Consider the following 25,339-nt stretch of genomic DNA (forward strand, 5'->3'; position numbering starts at 1 on the left):
AGAGTGGGAGGGAGAGAGAGGAACAGAGAGAGAAACAGACGTGAAAGGACACATCAAGTGGCTGCTACCCGCCCGACCAACCAGGGCCGGGGACAAACCGCAACCGAGGTACATGCCCTTAGCGGGAACCGAACCCGGGTCTCTCTGGACCGCAGGCCGACGCTCCAACCGCTGAGCCAAACCGGCCAGGGCACAAACTCCATTTCTAAGATCACAGTACATGTCGTGTGGGAGCCTAAGAAGGCTGCAGGGGACTGTGTGGGTCCCAGTAAGGGCTGGGGTGAAGGACAGACACGGCGCCTTCAGCAAGGGTTGGAATCACAGGAAGTTTGCTGATGACTACGCGTTCCAGAGCAGGTAGTCGGGGCAGGAGATGGAGCGTCCCCTGAGCAGTTAGACTCCGAGTGCCACGAGAACGGAGCTCCAGGGCCGAGCAGGCCTCTCCTGTGGTCTCTTAGAGCAAGTACAGATGACAGGAAGGGCAAGTGGAGAGATGAGGCCCGTAGGCTCCAGGCTGGCAGGCAGGCGCTTTGCGGCTTCCTTCAAATCCTGGTGGAGTGCAGGCCGGGGAGACGACTGGGCAAGCTGTGTCCTGTCCCCAGAGGGTTCATCTGAGCTGTGGGTAGTGGGGGGACACTGTCTCTACCAGGCCCAGGGTGTGTGTGGGGAGAAGAAAAGAAGGCCCAGGCTTGGGCTGTGGGCGGAGTGAGCTGGTGCCATGGGACCTACGTGCTGAGAGAACTCAGGTCCGAGTCCCAGGTATTGCTCACCTTCCTCTCCCGCTGAGACCAGTCAGAAAGCTGCACTTCTAGCAACTTAGATGAGTGGTTTTCAGCCCCGTCCTCGGGCTGCAGAGATGGGGGGCAGGCAGAGGGCCGGGTGGGGGCCTCTCTATCCACCTCCTGCTAACAGGATACTCTCTTGTTGCCAAGGGAGGCTGGTGGTCATGGAGCATGGCTGGTGCACCGAGTGCTTCTGGGCAACAGCAGTGCAAGACAGGCTGGTCCTGACCTGCAGGACCGCGAGGGATGCTGGAGGGGGAGAGGCAGCCCCACGTTCTGTGACAAGCAACACTTTATTTTATAAAAACACCACCCCGCCCCACGGCCCCCAACTGCATTGCCGGCAGGCAGATGGATGGTGGCACTGCCTGGCACCGTGGGAGCTGCTCGGCCTGCATCTGCTCGGTGGCCTCACTAGGCAGTGGAGGGCGGAGACCTTCACTGCGGGAGGCCCTGGGGCAGGCCGGGCCCCGGGACACCCTGCATGTCCGGAGGCCCAGTGTCGTAGCCCAGCTTCCTCAGGTCCTTGGTCACCACGTTGAAGAGGAGAGTGACAAAGCCCTGGGAGCAGACGCGGGTCACTGGGGACAGAAGGGAGCATCAGCCGGGCTGGGCAGAGACAGGGCCAGGCTGGTCTGGGAATTTCTGTCTATATTCTCTCCTGTGAAACAAGGATGACAGGGCCTGGCCCGGACCCATCACTGGGCAGTGAGGGGCTGGTCCGGAGACAGACATGGCAACCCCTCCGAGCTCCAACCAGGCCTGTGTCTGGGAGACTCTGAGCAACTCCTGGTCCCTGCCCCTGCCCCTGCCCCTGCCCCTGGGCCCTGCTCCTGGGCCCTGCCCCTGCCCCTGCCCCTGGGCCCTGCCCCTGCCCCTGGGCCCTGCCCCTGCCCCTGGGCCTGCCCCTGCCCCTGCCCCTGGGCCCTGCCCCTGCCCCTGCCCCTGGGCCCTGCCCCTGCCCCTGCCCCTGGGCCCTGCCCCTGCCCCTGCCCCTGGCCCTGCTCCTGGGCCCTGCCCCTGCCCCTGCTCCTGGCCCTGCCCCTGCCCCTGCCCCTGGACCCTGCCCCTGCCCCTGGGCCCTGTCCCTGCCCCTGCCCCTGGGCCCTGCCCCTGCCCCTGCCCCTGCTCCTGCCCCTGCCCCTGGGCCCTGCCCCTGCCCCTGGGCCCTGCCCCTGCCCCTGCCCCTGCTCCTGCCCCTGCCCCTGGGCCCTGCCCCTGCCCCTGGGCCCTGCCCCTGCCCCTGCTCCTGGGCCCTGCCCCTGCCCCTGCTCCTGGCCCTGCCCCTGCCCCTGCCCCTGGACCCTGCCCCTGCCCCTGGGCCCTGTCCCTGCCCCTGCCCCTGGGCCCTGCCCCTGCCCCTGCCCCTGCCCCTGGACCCTGCCCCTGCCCCTGGGCCCTGTCCCTGCCCCTGCCCCTGGGCCCTGCCCCTGCCCCTGCCCCTGCCCCTGCCCCTGCCCCTGGGCCCTGTCCCTGCCCCTGCCCCTGGGCCCTGCCCCTGCCCCTGCCCCTGCTCCTGCCCCTGCCCCTGGGCCCTGCCCCTGCCCCTGCTCCTGGGCCCTGCCCCTGGGCCCTGCCCCTGCCCCTGCTCCTGCCCCTGCCCCTGCCCCTGGGCCCTGCCCCTGCCCCTGCCCCTGGGCCCTGCCCCTGCCCCTGCCCCCTGCCCCTGCCCCTGCCCCTGGGCCCTGCCCCTGGGCCCTGCCCCTGCCCCCTGCCCCTGTCCCCTGCCCCTGCTCCTGGGCCCTGCCTGCAGCGCCAGCCTCTGTGTGCAGGCAGGTCCCTGGCACCCGCCCCAAGTTTCCAGGGGTTCACCTAGTTCCTCTCAGGATCCAACCTGTCTGGGGGGTGAGGGGTGGGATTGGGGTATCAAGCTTTACCTTCCCGGCCTTCACCCTGAGCCACCACCTTGGGGTCTGTGTACTCAGGCCGCCGTCCCATGAACCAGCTAAGAAGACAGGAGAACACCAGGTGAGCCAGGCCATGGCCTGGGGACCCCACAAACTAAAGCGGGCTCTCTTCCTGCTTCGGAAACCAAACCCCACCCCCACACACCACCGGGGCTAGGCCCTGGGCAGAAGCTTCCCTCACCACCCGCCCCGGCCTGTCTGAAAGCCACCGGCGCCAGGGGCGGGGCCTCCCCAGCCAGGGCTGTGGGATTCGTGCCCAGGAGCCCAGGGAGGTCTGGGCTGCAGCAGGGGACGCCCATCCTGAACCCAGATGGAAATACCAGAAAGGTGATAGCAGCCGAGGTGGGGGAGGGGAGGAGACCTGGGGCCAGGGTGACCCCCAGCCTCCCCAGGAAGAAAGGACCCATCCCAGAGTCCGGCAAAAGAGGCCACATCTGAGCTTTCCACTGTGGGATCTAGGCCAAGTTTCTTCCCATCTCTGAACCCCAATATCCTCAACAGTAATGGAGGTAGTCTTGGTACCTACCTCCTGGGGCTCGGAGGTGAAGGCATTTGTCAGCTGCCACAGAAAACATGGCCCTTCCTGACTACCTATGACTCCTGTTCCCAGTCATAGCAAGGACGAACTCCTGTGTGCTGACACACAGTCACCCTGGCACAGGCGCACTAGGCAAGGCTGCCCTGACACCCCGCTGCTGCCCTGCCCCTCCAGGGGCCTGCAGGGGCTGAGATGCCCAGAGACTCACCCAAGGCCACCTCAGGGGGCCTGGGAGCTGGACTGGACTGGGGGCTGCTTGCTGTCCCCGCCCTCCTGGCCCCAGCCGGGCTCGGACCTGCAGAGCCAAGGCAGCTCCTTCCGGAGCAGCAGCCTCGCCTCCGACACACCCACTGAGCCGGAAACAAACCCGGTGCACTATTCCCGGCTGGGTGGGTCAGGCAGACGCGGGCTTGGTCCCGGAGCCACCTGCTCTGGGGACTCCACAGGCAGTTCGGGCACCTGGGCACCCCAAGGCCTCCATGTGCAAGGAGCAGGCACCAGGCGCTGTAGAGGTCCCTGCGTCCTGGAGAGCCCTCCTGGGGCAGCGGCCGACCAGCCCAGCCTACCCTGACATGCGGCCTCCCGAGGGCCTCTGCCATCGGTCTGCCAGCTCCACTGCTGGAGGAGGGCACCTGCTCAGTCTGTCCACACGCTGTGTGCAGACGCAGTGAGGGGCTCACAGACTCCCAGCCTAAGAGGGGACAAGGAGGGAGACGGAACCCAGATCCCGGCCTCTCTGTCCCGTTTCTCCACCCGAGGAGTGGGGCTCCCACAGCATCACCTCGGACGGGGCTGTGAGCAGTGAGGCCGGGAGCAGCCCCAGGCCCGGCCACCGCACGGCTCCGGGCTGACGAGGGCTGTCTGCTGGCGCACTGGGGGGAGGAGGCAGGCTGCTCAGGGCGCGCAGCGGGGAAGGGCCCAGCAGACTGGAGGAACTGACAGGGAGAGGGGCGTGGGGGGAGGTCTCGAGGTCAGCGTGGCCAGAAGGCCTTCTAGTTGAAGTTAGTCCTAAATGCACAGATGTGCCTAGTTTCTAAAGTTGTGTTTTAGAAAACCCTTTTTTGTTGCTATGTGAAGACGAGGTTGGAGGTACCGTCAGACTGAATCATGGCCCCAAAGATATCAGGTCCTAGTCCCTGGAATCTGTGAATGTGACCATATTTGGAAGAAAGGACCTCTGCACAGGTGATTAAGGTGAGGATCTTAACACGGCAGACTATCCTGGCCTATCTAGGTGGGCCTCCATGCCATCAGAGTGTCCTTATGAGACAGAGGGAGACTTGATACACCCAGGCCACGTGACCAGAGGCAGGGACTGAGTGACACGGCCATGAGCCAAGGAAGGCCACAGCCACCAGAGGCTGGAAGAAGAGGGGGAGGGACCTCGGCCCGTGTGGCTCAGTGGATTGAGTGTCATCCTGTGGACTGAGAGGTCCCCGTTCGATTCCTGGTCAGGGCACATGCCCAGGTTGCGGGCTCAATCCCCAGTGGGGGGCATGCAGGAGGCAGCTGATGGAAGTTTCTCCTCTCTCTCCCTTAAGAAAAAGAAAGAAAGAAAGAAGACATTAAGAAGAGGGGGAGGGATTCTCCCTCAGAGCCTGGAAAAGGAGATGTGAGCCCTGCCGACACCTTGATTACAGCCCGGCATAATGCCTTTGCATGTGGGTTTCAGAACTGAGAGAAGGTAAATTTGTGGTGATTTGTTACAGTGGCCACAGGAGACGGACACTGGGCAGAGGACAGTGCAAATGGGCAGGCCGGGTAAAGAAGGGTTGCTGGACGATGCCTGGACAGAGGGAGGGGGAGAGAGGGCTTGAGATGACCCCAAGTCTCTGACGTGAGCAAAGGAGGCTGCTGGAGCTTGTCTGGGAAGATTCTGTCACCAAACTGTCTTCTCTATCAGACCTCTTCCCAGTTCTGTGATTCAAGCCCTTCGGTTTTGCCCAGCTGAGGGCTCCTGTATTGAGGTATTGGCAGAACCTCGAGTGTTTTGCAAACTGAAAAGTCTAACTTCTTCCGCAACAGAACCCCTTCCTCAGTGAGCGCTCCCCTGGAAGCCCAGACCTTCCCTGGGGGCTGTGGAGTGTGCGGCGGCAGACACACCGCCCAGGATGGCGGTGTGGCCTCTCAGAGCCCTTAACCTCCCCTGCACCCACTACCGGGCAAGTCCCCTGCTCCCCTACAGCCCTTGGCATGGGTGTTGTTACCCCAGGGCATCTGGCTAAGCAGCCCCTTCCCATCATGGTGGCCTCCCAGAGGGCTTCTAGGGGCAGTAGGCACCCAAATACCCAAATTCTCCCCTCCCAGGCCTCAAAACTCGGTGATGCTTCCTGGGTTCAGGCCCAACACTGTCCTTCTGCCCAGGTCTCTCCCTGATACTGCCAGGCCTGCAAGGGGCTGTTTGCCAGCTGCTGTCCGGAACCCAGGTGGTCCTCCATGTCCCCTCGTCCTGCCTGTGAGCACAGGGGCCAGGGCCCATTCCGGGCGACCTGCTGGGGAGCAGCAGTGGCTTGTCGCTGAGCTGATGGAGGCTTCTTTCCTCAACCTCCTGTCAGCCAGCCAGGGCCTGGCTGGTCCTCCCGCCCCTCCTGGGATGTGGGGAGGGGCAAAGGGCCTGAGGCTCAGCTTCCCTTGACATCTGGCCACAGCACTCCCTGCAGGCCCTGCGTCCTGCTACCCACCTCCCTGCCATCTCCCCACAACCACCCCGCTAACCCTTGCTCACCACCACCAAGCCACGAGCACCTCCAGGCTGCTCCTAACAGCCACGTCCCCGCTCTCCCGGGGGCCTTGCACATGCAGCTGCTGTGGCTGGAGGTTCTTCCAGACCCCCCGCAGCTCATCTGCTCCGATGTCACCCTCTGAGGCCCCCAGGTGGGAAGGCACTTAGGCTGGTGGACAGAAGGCCTTGGTGTGACCACAACTACTGAGTGACGTGGCTCTGACTGCCGTGCCTCGACACCTGCCCTTTCTGCGTCCAGTATGTCACGAGCATCTCCCCCTCTGACGCCCGCCCGTTCTGCGTCCAGTATGTCACGAGCATTTCCCCCCGACGCCTGCCCTTTCTGCGTCCAGTATGTCACGAGCATTTCCCCCTGACACCCGCCCTTTCTGCGTCCAGTATGTCACGAGCATTTCCCCCTGACACCCGCCCTTTCTGCGTCCAGTATGTCACGAGCATTTCCCCCTGACACCCGCCCTTTCTGCGTCCAGTATGTCACGAGCATTTCCCCCCGACGCCCGCCCTTTTTGCGTCCAGTATGTCACGAGCATTTCCCCCTCTGACACCCGCCCTTTCTGCGTCCAGTATGTCACGAGCATTTCCCCCTGACACCCGCCCTTTCTGCGTCCAGTATGTCACGAGCATTTCCCCCTGACACCCGCCCTTTCTGCGTCCAGTATGTCACGAGCATTTCCCCCCGACGCCCGCCCTTTTTGCGTCCAGTATGTCACGAGCATTTCCCCCTCTGACACCCGCCCTTTCTGCGTCCAGTATGTCACGAGCATTTCCCCCTCTGACACCCGCCCTTTCTGCGTCCAGTATGTCACGAGCATTTCCCTCTCTGACACCCGCCCTTTCTGCGTCCAGTATGTCACGAGCATCACCTCCCACACCTGCCCTTTCTGCGTCCAGTATGTCACGAGCATCACCCCCCACGCCTGCCCTTTCTGCGTCCAGTATGTCACGAGCATCACCTCCCACACCTGCCCTTTCTGCGTCCAGTATGTCACGAGCATTTCCCCCTCTGACACCCGCCCTTTCTGCGTCCAGTATGTCACGAGCATTTCCGTCTCTGACACCCGCCCTTTCTGCGTCCAGTATGTCACGAGCATCTCCCCCCGACGCCTGCCCTTTCTGCGTCCAGTATGTTACGAGCATCACCCCCCACGCCTGCCCTTTCTGCGTCCAGTATGTCACGAGCATCTCCCCCCGACGCCTGCCCTTTCTGCGTCCAGTATGTCACGAGCATCACCCCCCACGCCTGCCCTTTCTGCGTCCAGTATGTCACGAGCATTTCCCCCCGACGCCTGCCCTTTCTGCGTCCAGTATGTCACGAGCATCTCCCCCTCTGACGCCCGCCCTTTCTGCGTCCAGTATGTCACGAGCATCTCCCCCTCTGACGCCCGCCCTTTCTGCGTCCAGTATGTCACGAGCATCTCCCCCTCTGACGCCCGCCCTTTCTGCGTCCTATATGTCACGAGCATTCCCCCCTCTGACACCCGCCCTTTCTGCGTCCAGTATGTCACGAGCATCTCCCCCTCTGACGCCCACCCTTTCTGCGTCCTGTATGTCATGAGCATCTCCCCCTGACGCCCGCCCTTTCTGCGTCCAGTATGTCACGAGCATCTCCCCCTCTGACGCCCGCCCTTTCTGCGTCCAGTATGTCACGAGCATTTCCCCCCGACGCCCGCCCTTTCTGCGTCCTATATGTCACGAGCATTCCCCCCTCTGACACCCGCCCTTTCTGCGTCCAGTATGTCACGAGCATTTCCCCCCGACGCCTGCCCTTTCTGCGTCCAGTATGTACGAGCATTTCCCCCGACGCCTGCCCTTTCTGCGTCCAGTATGTCACGAGCATTTCCCCCTCTGACACCCGCCCTTTCTGCGTCCAGTATGTCACGAGCATTTCCCCCCGACGCCCGCCCTTTCTGCGTCCTGTATGTCACGAGCATTCCCCCCTCTGACACCCGCCCTTTCTGCGTCCAGTATGTCACGAGCATTTCCCCCCGACGCCTGCCCTTTCTGCGTCCAGTATGTCACGAGCATTTCCCCCTCTGACTCCCGCCCTTTCTGCGTCCAGTATGTCACGAGCATTTCCCCCCGACGCCTGCCCTTTCTGCGTCCAGTATGTCACGAGCATTTCCCCCTCTGACACCCGCCCTTTCTGCGTCCAGTATGTCACGAGCATTTCCCCCCGACGCCTGCCCTTTCTGCGTCCAGTATGTCACGAGCATTTCCCCCCGACGCCCGCCCTTTCTGCGTCCTGTATGTCACGAGCATTACCCCCTCTGACACCCGCCCTTTCTGCGTCCAGTATGTCACGAGCATTCCCCCCGACGCCTGCCCTTTCTGCGTCCAGTATGTCACGAGCATCTCCCCCTCTGACGCCCGCCCTTTCTGCGTCCAGTATGTCACGAGCATCTCCCCCTCTGACGCCCGCCCTTTCTGCGTCCTATATGTCACGAGCATTTCCCCCTCTGACACCCACCCTTTCTGCGTCCAGTATGTCATGAGCATTTCCCCCTCTGACGCCCGCCCTTTCTGCGTCCAGTATGTCACGAGCATTTCCCCCTCTGACACCCGCCCTTTCTGCGTCCTGTATGTCACGAGCATTTCCCCCTCTGACACCCGCCCTTTCTGCGTCCAGTATGTCACGAGCATTTCCCCCTCTGACACCCGCCCTTTCTGCGTCCTGTATGTCACGAGCATTTCCCCCTCTGACACCCGCCCTTTCTGCGTCCTGTATGTCACGAGCATTTCCCCCTCTGACTCCCGCCCTTTCTGCGTCCTGTATGTCACGAGCATTTCCCCCTCTGACACCCGCCCTTTCTGCGTCCTGTATGTCACGAGCATTTCCCCCTCTGACACCCGCCCTTTCTGCGTCCAGTATGTCACGAGCATTTCCCCCCGACGCCTGCCCTTTCTGCGTCCAGTATGTCACGAGCATCTCCCCCTCTGACGCCCGCCCTTTCTGCGTCCAGTATGTCACGAGCATCTCCCCCTCTGACGCCCGCCCTTTCTGCGTCCTATATGTCACGAGCATTCCCCCCTCTGACACCCGCCCTTTCTGCGTCCAGTATGTCACGAGCATCTCCCCCTCTGACGCCCACCCTTTCTGCGTCCTGTATGTCATGAGCATTTCCCCCCCCGACGCCTGCCCTTTCTGCGTCCAGTATGTCACGAGCATCTCCCCCTTTGACGCCCGCCCTTTCTGCGTCCAGTATGTCACGAGCATCTCCCCCTCTGACACCCGCCCTTTCTGCGTCCAGTATGTCATGAGCATTTCCCCCTCTGACGCCCGCCCTTTCTGCGTCCAGTATGTCACGAGCATTTCCCCCCGACGCCCGCCCTTTCTGCGTCCAGTATGTCACGAGCATTCCCCCCTCTGACACCCGCCCTTTCTGCGTCCAGTATGTCACGAGCATTTCCCCCCGACGCCTGCCCTTTCTGCGTCCAGTATGTCACGAGCATTTCCCCCTCTGACACCCGCCCTTTCTGCGTCCAGTATGTCACGAGCATTTCCCCCCGACGCCTGCCCTTTCTGCGTCCAGTATGTCACGAGCATTTCCCCCCGACGCCTGCCCTTTCTGCGTCCAGTATGTCACGAGCATTTCCCCCTCTGACACCCGCCCTTTCTGCGTCCAGTATGTCACGAGCATTTCCCCCCGACGCCTGCCCTTTCTGCGTCCAGTATGTCACGAGCATTTCCCCCCGACGCCCGCCCTTTCTGCGTCCTGTATGTCACGAGCATTCCCCCCTCTGACACCCGCCCTTTCTGCGTCCAGTATGTCACGAGCATTTCCCCCCGACGCCTGCCCTTTCTGCGTCCAGTATGTCACGAGCATTTCCCCCTCTGACACCCGCCCTTTCTGCGTCCAGTATGTCACGAGCATTTCCCCCCGACGCCTGCCCTTTCTGCGTCCAGTATGTCACGAGCATTTCCCCCTCTGACACCCGCCCTTTCTGCGTCCAGTATGTCACGAGCATTTCCCCCCGACGCCTGCCCTTTCTGCGTCCAGTATGTCACGAGCATTCCCCCCTCTGACACCCGCCCTTCTGCGTCCTGTATGTCACGAGCATTTCCCCTCTGACAAGTTTTTCCTCTGTTTTAGCACAAATACTTTGAACAGGACACAGAGTAAAACTGCGTGGCCTGTGCTGCTGGAACTCATGTCCTTGTCCCCAAAGCTGGACAAGGAGATCAGGCACGGGTACCTGGCACAGCAGGGCGGTGTGGCGTCCCGCCCTCCACTCCACTACAAAGGTCAGGAGGAGGGCTGGGCGGCACTAGGATACTCACCTTGTGAACTTCTGTAGCTTAGATGTCGACTCTGGGACAAACATGGGGATGGTCCTTCTGTGCCTGAAACAGGTTTTCGCAGACAGATGCTGAGTCAAGAGAGCAGCAGGCAGTAGCAGGAGCACTCAGACCAGATGGGCCCACAAGAGCCAAGGCAAACCCGTGCTGCCCACACTGACCGTGCCCGCTGGGCTGGGCTGGGCTGGGCACTAAGCACCGGGAGGCTCGGTGGACAGGAGACCGGGCCCAGCCTTGTGGAGCCCAGTCTCATTAGAGCTTTATCTCTTCTAAGGGGTGAGAAGCACACTAAGGGTTACAAACCTCAAACTGAGGCCACGGCCCACCCTGTGCCTCAGACAGCCCTTGTCCTTCTCCAAATGTCCGAATGCTCTGCCGTCTTCAAGGCCCAGCTCAGATGCCCTTCCTCCAGGAAGCCCTGACAAATCCCTGGACCTTAGCCCCCTGTGGTCACCTGCCCATCATCTTACCCTCAGAGCCTGGGGCCCCTCCTCTTGCCTGCCTCCCCGGCACCCTGCACCTGCGCTTCAACAACGACCCTCAGGGCAGTCGGCACACCACGGTTCCTTCTCCGCCTTCTCCAGAGGAAGGCCCGTCCCTGAAGGCCAGCTGACCTTGGCCCTTCTCTGTGCCCCAGAACACTGTCTACACCAGTCACTGTGCTGCAAAGAGCTGCGTCTCTCCATCGATGTCTACTACTCTGGGACTTCTGAGGGCAGAGCCCGAGTGGTCACACATGTGTCTGACACACCTGTGTCCTACAACATTAGCAGAGCTGGGCACAGAGGGGCACTGGGGAGGGAGAGATGAAGGGATGAGTGAGCTCCAGGCCCGGACTGCCTGGCACTCCCGGTAACGGGCCCAGCCCCTCAGGATGCCCAGTTCCTGGTAGGGTCCTCCGGCACTCCCTCCCACCCCACGGTGCTAGGGCGGCAGCATGAACCTCACCCACTTGGGTATCATCCTTCCAGACATGGGCTGTGCCCCTACCACCCAAGCTGAGCTGCCCAGGACCCTGGGGCACCCAGCACAGTCCTGGCCTAGAGGTGAAGTATGTCCCAGGAAAAGCCCTACTGAGAATGCCCAGGTTCCTAAGCCAGAATGGCCCAGTGAGGGGCAGGCTGTGGCCCCGAGAGCAGGTCAGAGTGAGGACCTACCTGCCAGGCGAGAGAGGCACATGCACGGCCCCATAGCCTCGGACCACGTCGTTTCCGAACACATCTGGTCCGTACACACTGAGCACGATCTGTGGCCCTGGAGAAGGACAAGGCAGGGATCAGCGTATGGGAAACTTGGGGAAGGTGAAGAGCAGAGAAGGGGGGAAGGTGCTCAAAGCCCTAGGGGCCGGGCTTGACAGAGCAGGTGCAGACATGGGACCCTTTCTGCACCAAGAACTTCTGCCAACCCAGGATCCAGGGAGGTGTGGGGTTCAGGGGTACAACCTGCCGACCAGGCCCCTTGCCTGGCCAGATGCCAGGAGTCAGAGCCAGGATGCTGCCCCAATTCTGTCACGAGGCACACACGGAAGTGTCTCCAGAGCCCCATTCAAGGCATGGGACCCAGCTAGAAACTGTGCCAAGGGCTTCTCTTGGGAGCTTCCTTTCTGATGGAAGCAGTCAGACTCAAGCACATAACACTGGCTCACAGGCCAGAAAGAGGCTGCTTTTGGGATGTCTGTGGGAGAGGTCAGAGAGAAAGCAACGACCTTCCAATGCACCCTCCTTTAAATATTAACAATTACGCCCTGGACAGGCGGCTCAGTTGGTTGAGCGTCACCCCATACATCAAAATGTTGCTGGTTTGATTCCGGTCAGGACACATGCCTGTGTTCCAGGCTTGAGCCCCAGTAGGAGGCATGCAGGAAGCAGCAAGTAGATGTTTCTCACATCGATGTTTCTCTCTCCTTCTCCCCTCCTCTAAAAATCAATTTTAAAAAATTCTTTAAAAATATTAACAATTACACCTGTTCCCTGTTTACATCAAACATCTCAGGTCCTTTCTCCTCCATCAGTGTATCCGTGGCCTGGGTGGGGGGGGTCATCATGCCAGGTGACAGGGAGGCAGTGAGGCTCTGACCCTGCAGCCACTAGCCTCAGGCAACTCCCTCAGCTCTCCCTGGGGTAGGGCCTGACGCAGAATGCGTGCTCGGTACACGGCAGGGAAAGTCTGCACCCTTTCCGTCACTACCCCCCAAAGGTAACTACTGTTCAGAATTTTATGAAACCACTTCTTTTAAGGTTTTACTGCCAAAGAATGCAACCCAAACGGGTACTTTGGTTCTATCTACTTTTTTGAACTTTATGTAAATGAAGTCATACAGTACATATATTTTTGTATCCAGCTTCTTTAATTCAACGTTTGCGGGATTCATTCAAGTTGTTTCACACACAGAGCTTTGTTTGTTGTCAGTGCTGAACAGACCACAGGACTGGGCTCCCTCCAGGGCTGACAGACACACGCATTTTCTCCTGCGGGGCTCTCACAGGTGGGGAGGCCGGGGACACTGCTCCTGTCCGCGTTCCCGTCACACATGTGCACACATTTCCCTTGGGCACGTATCCAAGGGAATCACCCAGGGTGTGCACATGTTCAGCCTTGTTCAGCCTTAGAAGATAACACCAAGCTGTTTTCCAAAGGGACCAGTGTCATCTGAGTTCCCAGCCCTCTACACCCTCAGCAAAGCTGCTTGTTCTCCTATAGCTGGAGCTATTCTGGGGAGTGGCCAGGGCAGCGGCTTTCGCTTTATCTGGCGTTGTCCTTGCTGTGATTGTTCTTACTGAAGTAAATCTGAGGCCTGGCCCTGTTTCTTAGCCACCTGAAGTGCCTGCTCACCTCTTTTGCCTCTTTTTCTACAGGACAGTTTGTTTCTCCTGGATTTGCAATGTGTGTGAATTCCATTGCTTATCTTTTCATTCTTATTGTCTTCTGATGACTAGAAGCCCTTATCTGTCCTTTGTTGTTGTAATCCTCCCTGAGGATATTTTTTCCACTGATTTTTAGAGAAAGTGGGAGGGAGGGAGGGAGGGAGGGAGGGAGGAAGAGAAAGAGCAACATCAACGTAAGATATATCCATTGGCTGCCCCCTGCATGCACCAATGAGCCTGCAACCCAGCTACATGCCCTTGACTGGGAATCGAACCCATGACCCTTCAGTGCACAGGCTGCTGCTCTAACTGAGCAACACCAGCCAGGACTAGAAGCCTTTACTTTTTAAACAGTCAAATCTATGAATGTCCTTTAAAGTTTTCCCTAACCCCAACACCTCAGCGCTAGTGTCCCATGCTGTCTTCCTGAACCTAAGTTTGCTTTTCACATTTACATTTATATACACATTTGGAATTGACTTTTGTGTACATATAACATGAAGTAGGGATCAGGTTTTATTTTCTACCTTGTGCACATCTGATTGTCCCAGCACCATGTATAAAAAAGACTCTCAAACACACACACACATACACTAAAGAAAAAAGAGCCTTTCCCCGCTGCCCGGCAGTGCCCCCATCCCGAATTGGCTGTCTCGCAGGCACAGGTCTGGGCTCTGTGCATGTCTCTGTCCCGGGCCAAACCGTCCCTGCCTCTGTTACTGTGCTTCGGAATTAAAGCTTCAGATCTGGTAGAACAAGTTATATATTGATATTGTAAAGTATCATTTTCTCTCTACTTTTTATACAGAATATTTATGTATTCTATTCTTATACAAAAAGCAACTGATTCTTGTATATTAATCCAGCACACATGCCAATGTATTAATTCTAATCATTTATTTGTAGGTTACTTTGGAAATTCTACATAATCGTGTCACCTGTGAATAATGAGTTCTACTCTTTCTAATTCTTGTACCTTTTTATTTGTACAACGCTGGTGACAACAAGCATCCTGATCTGAGGGAAATCTTTCGATACTTCACTTAAAAAAAGTGATGTTCCCTCTAAGTTTTTTGTAGACAGCCTTTATTGGATTAAGGAAGTTTCCTTCTATTCCTACTTTGCCAAGTATTTACCAAGAATAGATGGTGAGCCCTGGCCAGTTTGGCTCAGTGGTTACAGCGTCGGCCTGCGGTCCAGAGACCTGGGTTCGGTTCCCACTAGGGGCACGTACCTTGGTTGCAGTTTGTCCCTGGCCCTGGTTGGGGTCGTGTGGGTGGCAACCACTCAGTGTGTCTCTCTCGCATCGATGTTTCTCTTTCTCTCTTCCCCTGTCCTCTCTCCCTCCCACTCTATCTGAAGATAAAATGCAAAAATGTCCTCGAGGATAAAAAAAAAAAAAAAAAAAAGAATGGATGTTGAATTTTATCACATTTTCTTCATTTATGGGGATGATCATGACTTTTCTTTTTAATGTGGTTTATTTTAGATGTTATCCAAGTTTTGTATTTCTAAAGAAACACTATTTGCTCATATGTCATCTTCTGCATCCTGCTGGATTCGGTGTGCAAATGTTTTGTTTGGGAGTTCTACAGCCGTGGTCAGGGTCTGGTCAGGCGCTGGCTGCGCTCTCTGTGGGGCTGGTCTACCGCCACTTCCTCTCTTTGGGCACAGCTCTGAGGTCTGGCCCAAGCTGGGAGGGTTACCTGGAGCCCCCCACCCAACCCACTTAGAGGTCTGCACACCGGTTCTTATGCCCTGAACCCAGGGAGGCTATCAAAAGTCTTGGTCCTCTTTTCAGTCTCCTCTGTTGGACTGGTTTTCTCCTAGATCCTGGCCTGGAAAATCACTATTTTGCTAGTTGTCTGATGCCTTCAAGTGGCTTTTTTGGTTTTGTTTAATATTTTATTTGCCTCTCCTAGCTGTACTCAGCAAGAGGAAGTTGGTCATTAGCTAGTGCCCTGTTCCAGGAAGCCTATGGAAGTTCCTTGCTCATGGAGGATGACAGCAGGGTGGTAAGCCCTGCCCAGGACACCAGGCGGCCGCTGCTCCAGACCCCATGCCCCTGGTGAGCCTGGGCCTGGTCAAGAGCAGTAGAAAGGCCTATGAAGTCCAGTGATCCTGAAATTAACCCATGTTCAGCTACTGTGTGTGAAGCTGAAGGCAAATAACCTCTTTTTTGAGTCTGTTTCCTAACACGGGGGAAGAACTAGAGAGTGATCTACCCACCAGACAGGATTAAGGAGCTTAGACACACCCACAGGGAGAGTGCTCACAGCCCCCTTGGAGCTGACCCAGGCTTTGCACACAGCAGGTGCTTAGCAAGTGAAAGTGGAAAATAACCACCAGACAAGACAGAAAGTCAACACTGCAAGCAAGGGAGCCTCTGTAAGGAGGTCAGAGGTAAGAAGTGGGCAAGGTGTCCTGTGCGGGGGGACGCCCGAGCCACAGCTCAGAAGAGGGCACGTCGGGGACCTGCACAGGAGCAGCAGGTGTTCTGGGTTTTGCTGGGGCACACGTGCTAGAAAGCGGAGAGCCAGCACATCGCTCCACATCACTGCACCCTGGACACCAGGCTCTGACTTATCCAAGGCTCCAGGCTGGGGCCTCACCTGATTCACCCTGAGCTTCCAGAGTGTCAACTGTACAGCATGGAGATGAACTGGGTGAGAGGAGGAAGAAATGAAGGGAAACAGCAAGAGCATGTTACAAGGTTGGTGCAAGGGTCCAGATGATGGGCAATAAAGATCTGAGTGCGGACAGTGGTGGGTAAGAAGAGGTGGAGACTGCCCTGGGGTGCCCCCTCCACACCCCATTCCCATAGGGCCCCTGCAGACTCACAGCCAAAGGGGTTGGTGCTTTTAAAGGTGACATCGATGGGGAAGTTCCACACCAGCGCTTGCCGCACATCTTGGCTCTTAGATGTGATCTGTGAGATCCCCTCCTCCAGACCCTGCGAGGACAGTGAAACTGATAGCTGGTGAGATGGTGCTGCAGGAGAGAGGCCTGCTGATGGGAAGGAGCTGGTGAGATGGTGCTGCAGGAGAGACGACCTGCTGCAGCCGTTTCCTTCAGTGAGGCAGAGGACTAGGCTGGAGATAACGAGCTCAGGCATCATAAGCACACAGACCACATTGAAAGCCCAGGAACTGATGAGATCCCAAGTGCGGATAAAGAAGCATCCAAAGACAGAGCCTCAGGATGCTTCTGCGTGAAGGAGGATGTGCAAGAGCTATGGAGCAGGTGCACTGGGAGGAGGAGAAGCCCAAAGACATGAGATGCCATGGAAACCAAGTGAAGGATGTCAGGAAGTGATGAGCTGTATCAGATGCTGCTGCTAGTGGGCTGAATCAAATGAGGACAGAGAAGTAACCATAGATGCCAAGGTCACTGGTATTTACAAAAACACTTTGGTAGAGTGGGGACCAGTAGTCAGTCAGATTAGAGTGGGTTCAAGGAAAAAAAAAAGAAGGAATCGGAACCGCTGAGTATCGACAACTCATTTTAACGTTGCTGTAAAGGGGAGCAAGCCTGGGTTGATGGTGGGGGAAGAAGTCAAGTCAAGCAGATACTGTTTTGTGGAAGAGAAGAGAACACACGAGCCTGCTGATGGGAAGGAGCTGGTGAGATGGTGCTGCAGGAGAGACGGCCTGCTGATGGGAAGGAGCTGGTGAGATGGTGCTGCAGGAGAGAGGCCTGCTGATGGGAAGGAGCTGGTGAGATGGTGCTGCAGGAGAGACGGCCTGCTGATGGGAAGGAGCTGGTGAGATGGTGCTGCAGGAGAGACGACCTGCTGAGGGGAAGGAGCTGGTGAGATGGTGCTGCAGGAGAGACGGCCTGCTGATGGGAAGGAGCTGGTGAGATGGTGCTGCAGGAGAGACGACCTGCTGAGGGGAAGGAGCTGGTGAGATGGTGCTGCAGGAGAGACGGCCTGCTGATGGGAAGGAGCTGGTGAGATGGTGCTGCAGGAGAGACGGCCTGCTGATGGGAAGGAGCTGGTGAGATGGTGCTGCAGGAGAGAGGCCTGCGTGTGTGCCTCTTTCTCTTCCACAAAACAGTATCTGCTTGACTTGACTTCTTCCCCCACCATCAACCCAGGCTTGCTCCCCTTTAAAGCAACGTTAAATGAGTTGTCGATACTCCAGCGGTTCCGATTCCTTCTTTTTTTTCCTTGAACCCACTCTAATCTGACTGACTACTGGTCCCCACTCTACCAAAGTGTTTTTGTAAATACCAGTGACCTTGGCATCTATGGTTACTTCTCTGTCCTCATTTGATTCAGCCCACTAGCAGCAGCATCTGATACAGCTCATCACTTCCTGACATCCTTCACTTGGTTTCCATGGCATCTCATGTCTTTGGGCTTCTCCTCCTCCCAGTGCACCTGCTCCATAGCTCTTGCACATCCTCCTTCACGCAGAAGCATCCTGAGGCTCTGTCTTTGGATGCTTCTTTATCCGCACTTGGGATCTCATCAGTTCCTGGGCTTTCAATGTGGTCTGTGTGCTTATGATGCCTGAGCTCGTTATCTCCAGCCTAGTCCTCGCCTCTGGACTCCAGATCAGCACTGACCCGTCTCCACTGCCGATTCCACAACTCCACCTGGATATCTGGTGGGAACCGTCACACACTCCAAGCCAAGCTCTGGAGAGTTCTCCCACATTTGTTTCATCCACATCAACTCTACTTCCAAGTGCTCAGACTAAAAAACTTGGCATTATTCTTAACTCCTCTTTCTCTCATGCCCCACATCTGTCCAACAGAAAAACCTCATCCTCAAAACATACTCGAAAGTCAACACCTCTCACCCTCTCCACAACTTCACCTTATCCACACTGCCATCATCTCCCTCCTATTTATAGTCGACAGTCTCCCCGTTTTGGCCCTTGCTCCCCCAGTCTAACAGTCTACTCTGAACAAAGAAGCCAGAAGGATCTTTTTGTTGTTGTTGTTGTTAATCTTCACCCGAGGATATTTTTCCATTGATTTTTAGATAGAGAGGGAGGGAGGAAGGAAGAGGGAGGGAGGGAGGGAGAGAGAGAGAGAGAGAGAGAGAGAGAGAGACATCGACTGGTTGCCTCCTGCATGACCTTGACCAGGGCTGGGAATTGAACCTGCAACCAAGGTACATGCCTTTGGCTAGGAATCGAACCCAGAACCTTTTGGTCCACCGGCTGACTCCCTAACCGGCCAGGGCCCAAAGGGATCTTTTAAAAACACAAGTCAGCCCTGGCCCTGGTCAGGGTTGTACAGGAGGCAACCAATTGATGTGTCTCTTTCACATTGATGTTTCTCTCTTTCTTTCTTTCTTTCTTTCTCTCTCTCTCTCTCTCTCTCTCTCTCTCTCTCTCTCTCTCTCTCTCTCTCCTTCTGTCTCTCTCTCGCTCTCTCCCTTCCACTCTATCTAAAAAAATCAATGGAAAAATATCCTTGAGTGAAGATCAACAAAAAATAAATAAAAATAAAAACACAAGTCAGATGACCTCTTCTCTGTTCAAAACTCTCTAAGGGAGTCCCATCCCACCCTGTGTAAAGGCCACGGTCCTAATTCTAACATACCAGGCCACTAAGATCTCACTATGACCTCCCTGCTTCATCCCCAGCCACTCTCCTTGCTGTGTTCACCTGCCACACCGGCCTCCTCGCTGCTCCCAGACATGCTAGGCTCACTCCTGCCACGGGACCCGGGCACTCTGCTCCTTCTACTTGGCACGTTCTTGTCACAAATTTCCACATGGATTGTTCCCTCACTTCCTTCAGGTCTTTACTCGAAAGTTACCTTCTCAGTAAGGCCTTCTCTGATCAGATTCCAGTCTCTCCCTCATCCTCAGAGTTCCCTTTTCTAACTTTACTTTCTCCTCGGTACTTATTGCTAACATACCAGAATGTTTACTGCTTAGTGTCTGTCTCCCAACAAGAATGTGCACTCCAGGAATGCAGGGACCTTTGTCTGGCTTTGCTCACCACTGTATCCTCAGCACCCAGAAGACTCTTAATAAATATTCTGTCAGTGGATATCCAGCAAACAAATATTGTAATACAGATGAGGAACCAGACTCAGAGGTTAAACAAGTTGGGCCTCCATTTCCTCAACTGCTGTGAGGATTAAACAAGAGTTCTCCCAACAGTAAAGTGCGGTCCAGGCTGAAATGGGCAGCACTGTAGCTCTCCTGGTGGAGAGAGACTGTCCCTTGGGAAGTCTGGAAGGGAGAGCTCTGGAGTCTTCCCCGAAGGCTGAGGAGAGATCAAACAAGGAAGGGACTGACCCAGAATGTCTATAGCTCAGGCTGGCATTCTGGGGCCTGTCTGTCCTGCCCCTACATTTCTGTTGGCTGCCACAAGCAAGCCTTTAGGTCGGATCATATGAGTGAGCACAGCCTTGGGGGATGGCACAGTGAACCCAATGGTGTTTGTGTTCTCCACTCCAGCTTTACCAGAAACAAACTCATTTTGGGTCCCCTCTGACTTGGTGTCTATCTTTCAAATGGGAGGGGGAGGGGTATGTTCGACACCTTCAGAAACTCCCAAGTCATGAAGGTTGTGAGGAAGACCCGAGTCCGGCTTACCGCTGTGGGGGCCCAGTCATGGCCATACACAAAGCAGTACTTGCAGTATAGATCATCGTACTCAGGAAACTGTGGAAACAAGCATACACAGGTTCTGTTTATGGGAACTCATGCTGAGGCCAATGTGTTGGCTAGGCAGGTACAGCCAACAGTAATTCTGAACTTGAGACACGGGCCAGGATCTGAGCAAAAGCCACGGCTGTGAACATGGAGTTCAGCACTGGGATTCCAGATGTGGGAGTCTTGAAGAGTCCCAAGCTGCTACTGCCCCTGGACCTTTGTTCAGGCTCTACCTTCAGTCTGACATGCCCTTCCCAGTCCTTCATCTGGCAAACTCCTGCTCATTCTTCCAAACTTACCGTTCAGAGAGGCTGCCTAACTTCCAGGCTGTCTTAAGGGCCACCTCCTGGCTCCTTCAGCCCCTGGTGCTTCCCTCCATCAAAGCACTGGTCTGTGTTTATTCGTTAACTCCACTAGACTGTGAGCAAGGAACAGGTCTGATGCCTTTCTGTGTCCCCAGTACCTGACATGGGGGTGGGCACAGAGGAGATCTAAGGAAATGGTGCAGAATTGAAAGGTCTGAGGAACTAGGGTGCTATCAGGATACAGAACATAAGCACAGCTGGGGTTGAAGACCTGAAGAGTGGAAGGGGCCCAGAGCAGAGGGGGAGGCAGAGTAGGAGTGGGTGCTGAGAGTGTAGACACACATGACCCAGCCCAGCTGAGAGCCCTAGTGCAGCCCGAAAGGGCAGTGTAGCAAAGCTTTGGCTTTACAAAGACCTGGGCTGAAATCCCAGTTTTGCCACTTCCTTTGGGCAGGTTTTCCCATTTGTAAAATAGGGATGCTAGTAAAATCTACTTCATGGGGTTGTTGTGAGGATTGAATGAGCAGTGCTGGCACTGAGGTTGGCACATAGCAAACACCTGGTGAATATATATATATTTGTGTATGTGTGTATGTGTGTGTATATATATATATATATACACACACACACACACACACACAAACAAATGGTTCTTCTAAAGTGTAGGCATGTGGGGGGATGGAGAGCAGCATCTCCTTGCTTCTGACAGACACATCCCCACTGGATCATTCCAGGTCCCTACCATCGCTGGATCAGACTACCAAATCATCTCCATTCTAACCCAAGTTCAAGGATCTGAGAGTTCGGAGTGCGGGGCACGCAGGCGCAGACGCCTGGACCCCATCACTGGAGGACAGAGGACAAGGCCCGGTGTGCGGCCGCGCCTTGGCTCCGCCGGTTAAACCCGCATTAGGCTCCTTAACGGAGTGCGCACGACCCGAGCCCGGCCCGGCCTGGCCGGGGGTGACCTTGGCACTAGGCCAATCTCTCGGTGTTTCCCCACCCGCACCTTGCGGTTAAGGATTTCCAGCAACCTCGCGCCAAGCTTCTCCAGTGCTGGTACCCCTCCCCCGCCTAACCGAGAAATGACAAGCCTCTTCGGGCCACACAGCAGCCTGGGAGGTTGCGGGACAGCCCGAGAGAGCCTGGGGGCGGGCCCCGCAGGGACCATGGCCGCTCACCTGGGCGCTCTCCACCTGCCCGTTGACCATAAGTAGGAAGACGCTGGGGCTCCCGGCCGCCATAGCAGGGGTCGCGGGGAACCGACCTAGAGTAAGTGCGCAATAGCGAAGAGGCGCCCTAGTTGCCCTGGAAACAGACGGCGTGGCCTACGGGACACGTTTCTTTGAAGCGGGACCTTCAGCGCAGGCGCGTGTACGTGGGCGGCCGTGCGCAGGCGCAGCCAGCGGCTGCTCTCTACGGGAACTCTGGGAGTCTGCCGAGGCCCGGGGCGGGAGTGTGGGCCCGGGTGCAGAACTAGCCCGTTACACCGCAGGGTGTGTCCCTCGAACTCGGCCCGTCCGCTCCGCCCTGAACGCGCAGGCGCGCCCGATCAGGCAGCCGCTTCGGAGGCCGAGTGGTACCGGAACCAGGGCCACGAGGTGGCGCTGTGGCGCTGCGGCGGGCGGCGGCGGGCGGCGCCTGCTGGGCGTGGGCGGAGGCCTCCGCTGCGGGGGTAAAGCGCCAGTGCTGGGAGCTAGAAAGCAGCTCCAGGTCCGCTGGCCTGCGCGGTACCCAGCTGGGGCCAAGCAGCTCCCGCGTCAAGTCTAGGGGATACTCACCTTGTGGCTTTTGAGACCCTCATCTCGAAGAAGTTTATTCAACTTGGAGGAACATCAAGAATCCTAAAATCCAAGCCACCACTCCTCAGTGTGAAGCTGAGAAACCGAGGCCCACGGAGGGGCAGTACCTGGCATCCCAGGCATCCAGCCGGCAAGGGAAGAGGATCTGCGGGTTCAGAGTGCGGGGCACTCCCTGCGCGGTGAATGCGCCAGAACCCACGGTTCTGCCAGGTCACTGTTCAAATAAGTTATTCTGTGGCCGCCCAGCAGGTCACGGCCTCTGTTAACACATTGCTCCAGGCCCTCTTAGCACTTCACTATGGTTTGTATTCGCGCATTCAATATTTATTTTAACTTCGCTGCCACTCCGCTCCACCCACTCAGAGCCACCCACATCTTGTGCCCAGCACCGCCCCCCCAATCTTAAACAATGATAATGTTACGGAATTCAAGGGGATTCGCTGCTTGGAGTGCTCTATTCCAGAATGAGACATGGTTGTCATTAGGTAGTTTTATTTACTTGTAGCAAGGAGAGAGGATTCCTACCTAGAGCTCTTCCTGGGGGAAGTGAGGCTTAGCCACTGCTTCTATATACGATTTGGTCAATCACACGTGGATTTCTTGTTTTTATTTATCTTATGAGTTCCTGTCAAGCTTATCCTGTTCACAGCTGCACCTGCAAAATACTGGACTACATTTGAGCATTTTTCAAGAATAGGATGGCCCAGACCTTGAGACCCTTGTCCCTCCTGAGATTTTTCACTTCTCATTGTTGAGGGAATAGGGACCACGGTCACACTTCTGTAACTGCTTCCTGCTGAATGTGGACAGAGTACATCTTTGAACTGAAGGAGTGAAATTCTCTGGCTGCCTGACATGAAAGTCTTGGGGTCCCCTAGGTTCTGGGATTCCTGAGAACGGCAGTGTGTAAGAAGAGCACTATTCTAACAGGAGATGTGCACTGTAAGAGGTGAGGTAGAAGCAGGGAAAATCAAGATTGAGACCTTGCCCCTCATAAACTCTCTCTGGTGGGGATATAATGAGCAAGGTGGGCCAGAGTGACAGCCTTCCTGAGGATGAAGAGGCCGGCAAGGGAGAGAAGGGGGAAGGTGCTGTCATACTGAATCTCTTCCCATGTGCTCCAGGACACCAAGCCATGACTTTTAGTCAAGAGTCACACATCAAGCTGCTGGTCTGCCCAGGACTTTGGAGGACAGGTAGGATCTGGGCAGGAAGTGTCTGCAGAAAGGGGAGCCCAGTGGAAGAAACACAGCAGGCCCAGAGGGGAAGGGGCACTAGCTATGACCATTCTACAGAGTATCTAGTCAGTGTCCATAGTTTCTTGAGCACAGTGGTGCTTGCCACACGGTCAAGTGAGGAGTTGCACCTGGTAGGCACCTGGGAGAGAGGACAGCTTGGGAGGAAGTCCTGACACAGCCCTTTGCGTCTGCTCCCATGGGACACTGCACAACAGAAAAGCCCTGTGATGGTAGGAGGCACTCCCAGGGAATACAAGCTGTGTGTGTGTGTTGTGGACCCTGAGAAAGAAGGTGACTACTAAAAAGGGCTCCTGGTGGCTAAATGGACTCAAATTTAGAAAGGGCTGAGGGGTGACTAGCAGCCATTTCTACACAGGGGCTTCACATGCAGACTGCATTGCAGAGAGAAGCCTGCACTGAACTGCCCACCTGCACTGTGTTCCTGCCACCTGCGCCAGCCCTTACAGAGGAGTTCCTGGAATAGGTTCCAACCAGTAGGACTGGGACTTTCCTTACCCAGTCGGCGCTCTGCAGCTCCAACCAGTCAGAGAGGCTTATGTGTGGTGAGTAAATGCTGAAAGCCCCGGAAGCCAAGAAGCTGCACTGAGAAAACAGTGCCTCCCAAATCCACAGTAGATGCGCAGCCTGGAGCAAGGCCGCCTGGACAGAACAGGCTGCCTCCTACCATCAACCCATTTGTTATACTCCATTTATGAAAGCACCTAATGCCTCTAAGTCAAGTAAACAGAACTCTTTTTGTCCAGTTCTGAAGAATGCACCCCAAGGGGCTGCATTCAGGGATCGAGTTTGAGTTTCCCATAGCTGGCACATTTACCTATAAGACAAAACAAGGCAAATGCAAACACAAATGTCCACACAAAGAACAAAATCCAACTCCTGCAGGACAGACAGCCAGCCCAGAGATGGTCACCGAGGATGTCCTGGGTTGCCCCACAGGCATTCCTCAACCCTCCAAAGTTAGACCTAGGTCAAGCCCTGCATCAGCATCCCGGAGACAGTTCCTATCCCACCAACCAGAAACCAAAGTGCACCCCAGAGTTGAAACTGCCTTTCCGACAACCCTGTACCCCAAACGGGAACAGAAATACAAATTCAAGTGACCACGGGGGCTGACCACCTGCCTCCCTTCTGAAGTGCTGAACAAAACGGGTTTAGGTGGCCACTCTGCCTCACCGTGAGGCGGGCCAGGCAGCCATCCTAGTGGTCAGCACCAAGCAGGAGTCTCCCATCAGATTATCCATTCAGTGGAGACACAGGCAAGCCGGACGCACAAGCTGCCACTGCTGACTGCTTCCCCTGCGTCCACACCAGGCCAAGAGTGGATTTTGTAAAAGTCCCATCTGGCATCACCAAACTTGTTACCAAACTCTGGGGCTTTGCTGCTTGGGGTGCTCTATTCACAAATAAGACATGGTAGTCACACAGTAGTTTTATTTACTTGAAGCAAGCAATGGAGACAGGATTCATATTCAGAGCTCTGTCTCCCAGAAGGGAGGTTTAGCCATTGTTTCTATACACTATTTGGTCAATTGCACATTGATTTCAGTTTGTTACACTTATCAGGTTAGGTTCCTGTCAAGCTCATCCTATTCACAGCTGGTCTGAAAAATGCTATGCTATATTTTAACATTCAGCAAAAATAGCATTTAGTGAGAATGGCCCACACCTTCAGACTCTTGTCCTATCTAACAAAGGGATGAGTCATGCAAAGATCTGGGGTGAGCAATTCCAGACAAAGGTGCTAAGGTGGAATATATTTGAGGAACAGAAAGGCAGACTGGAGCCTGCTTGCACTGGCTCACAGGAGGCAACTGTGTACAACTCTGCCTTTAGTGATGTCATGTTGGTGGCTTGAAGTGGGGGGAATATTACACCACAGAAATCCAAAAATGCTAAAGTCAGGGTTTTTGATTTTTTATGTTTTATTTTTTCAGAGAACCACTTTACAGCAGACCACTGGGGTAGGAGATGGGTTTAGAGAGCTCACCAGGCCCAGATCACCCAAGGTCTCCGAGTGGCTGGAGGGTTTTGAAGCAAAACAGAGAAAAGTTGTGAAGCAATTGGGTTTTAACAGGGTCTCTCTAGCCACTATGTGGGGCCAGGGGGTAACTGGGAGGCCAGTGAGAAAGCAGATGTGCTCATCCAGGTAGGGTTGTCAGATACAGCAAATGGAAGTATGGGATGCATGCAATATTTGGGACATACATAACTAAAAA

At 56.1% G+C, this 25,339-nt stretch overlaps 1 protein-coding gene across 1 annotated transcript; it reads right to left on the bottom strand.

The window, feature by feature from the left end:
• Positions 1-196: 196 nt before the first annotated feature.
• On the bottom strand, positions 197-21,451 carry B9D1 (B9 domain containing 1). Its single transcript, XM_036278365.1, has 7 exons — positions 21,244-21,451; positions 19,698-19,766; positions 15,973-16,084; positions 11,425-11,521; positions 10,250-10,312; positions 2,660-2,727; positions 197-1,363 (listed from the first exon to the last, which is right to left on the bottom strand). Exons 1-7 carry the CDS (start codon positions 21,304-21,306, stop codon positions 1,221-1,223), a joined length of 615 nt encoding a protein of 204 aa, XP_036134258.1. The 5' UTR covers positions 21,307-21,451; the 3' UTR covers positions 197-1,220.
• Between the last annotated feature and the right edge of the window lie 3,888 nt (positions 21,452-25,339).

Source organism: Molossus molossus, unplaced genomic scaffold, assembly GCF_014108415.1.
Source record: "Molossus molossus isolate mMolMol1 unplaced genomic scaffold, mMolMol1.p scaffold_m16_p_27, whole genome shotgun sequence".
NCBI classification, from domain to species: Eukaryota; Metazoa; Chordata; class Mammalia; order Chiroptera; family Molossidae; genus Molossus; species Molossus molossus.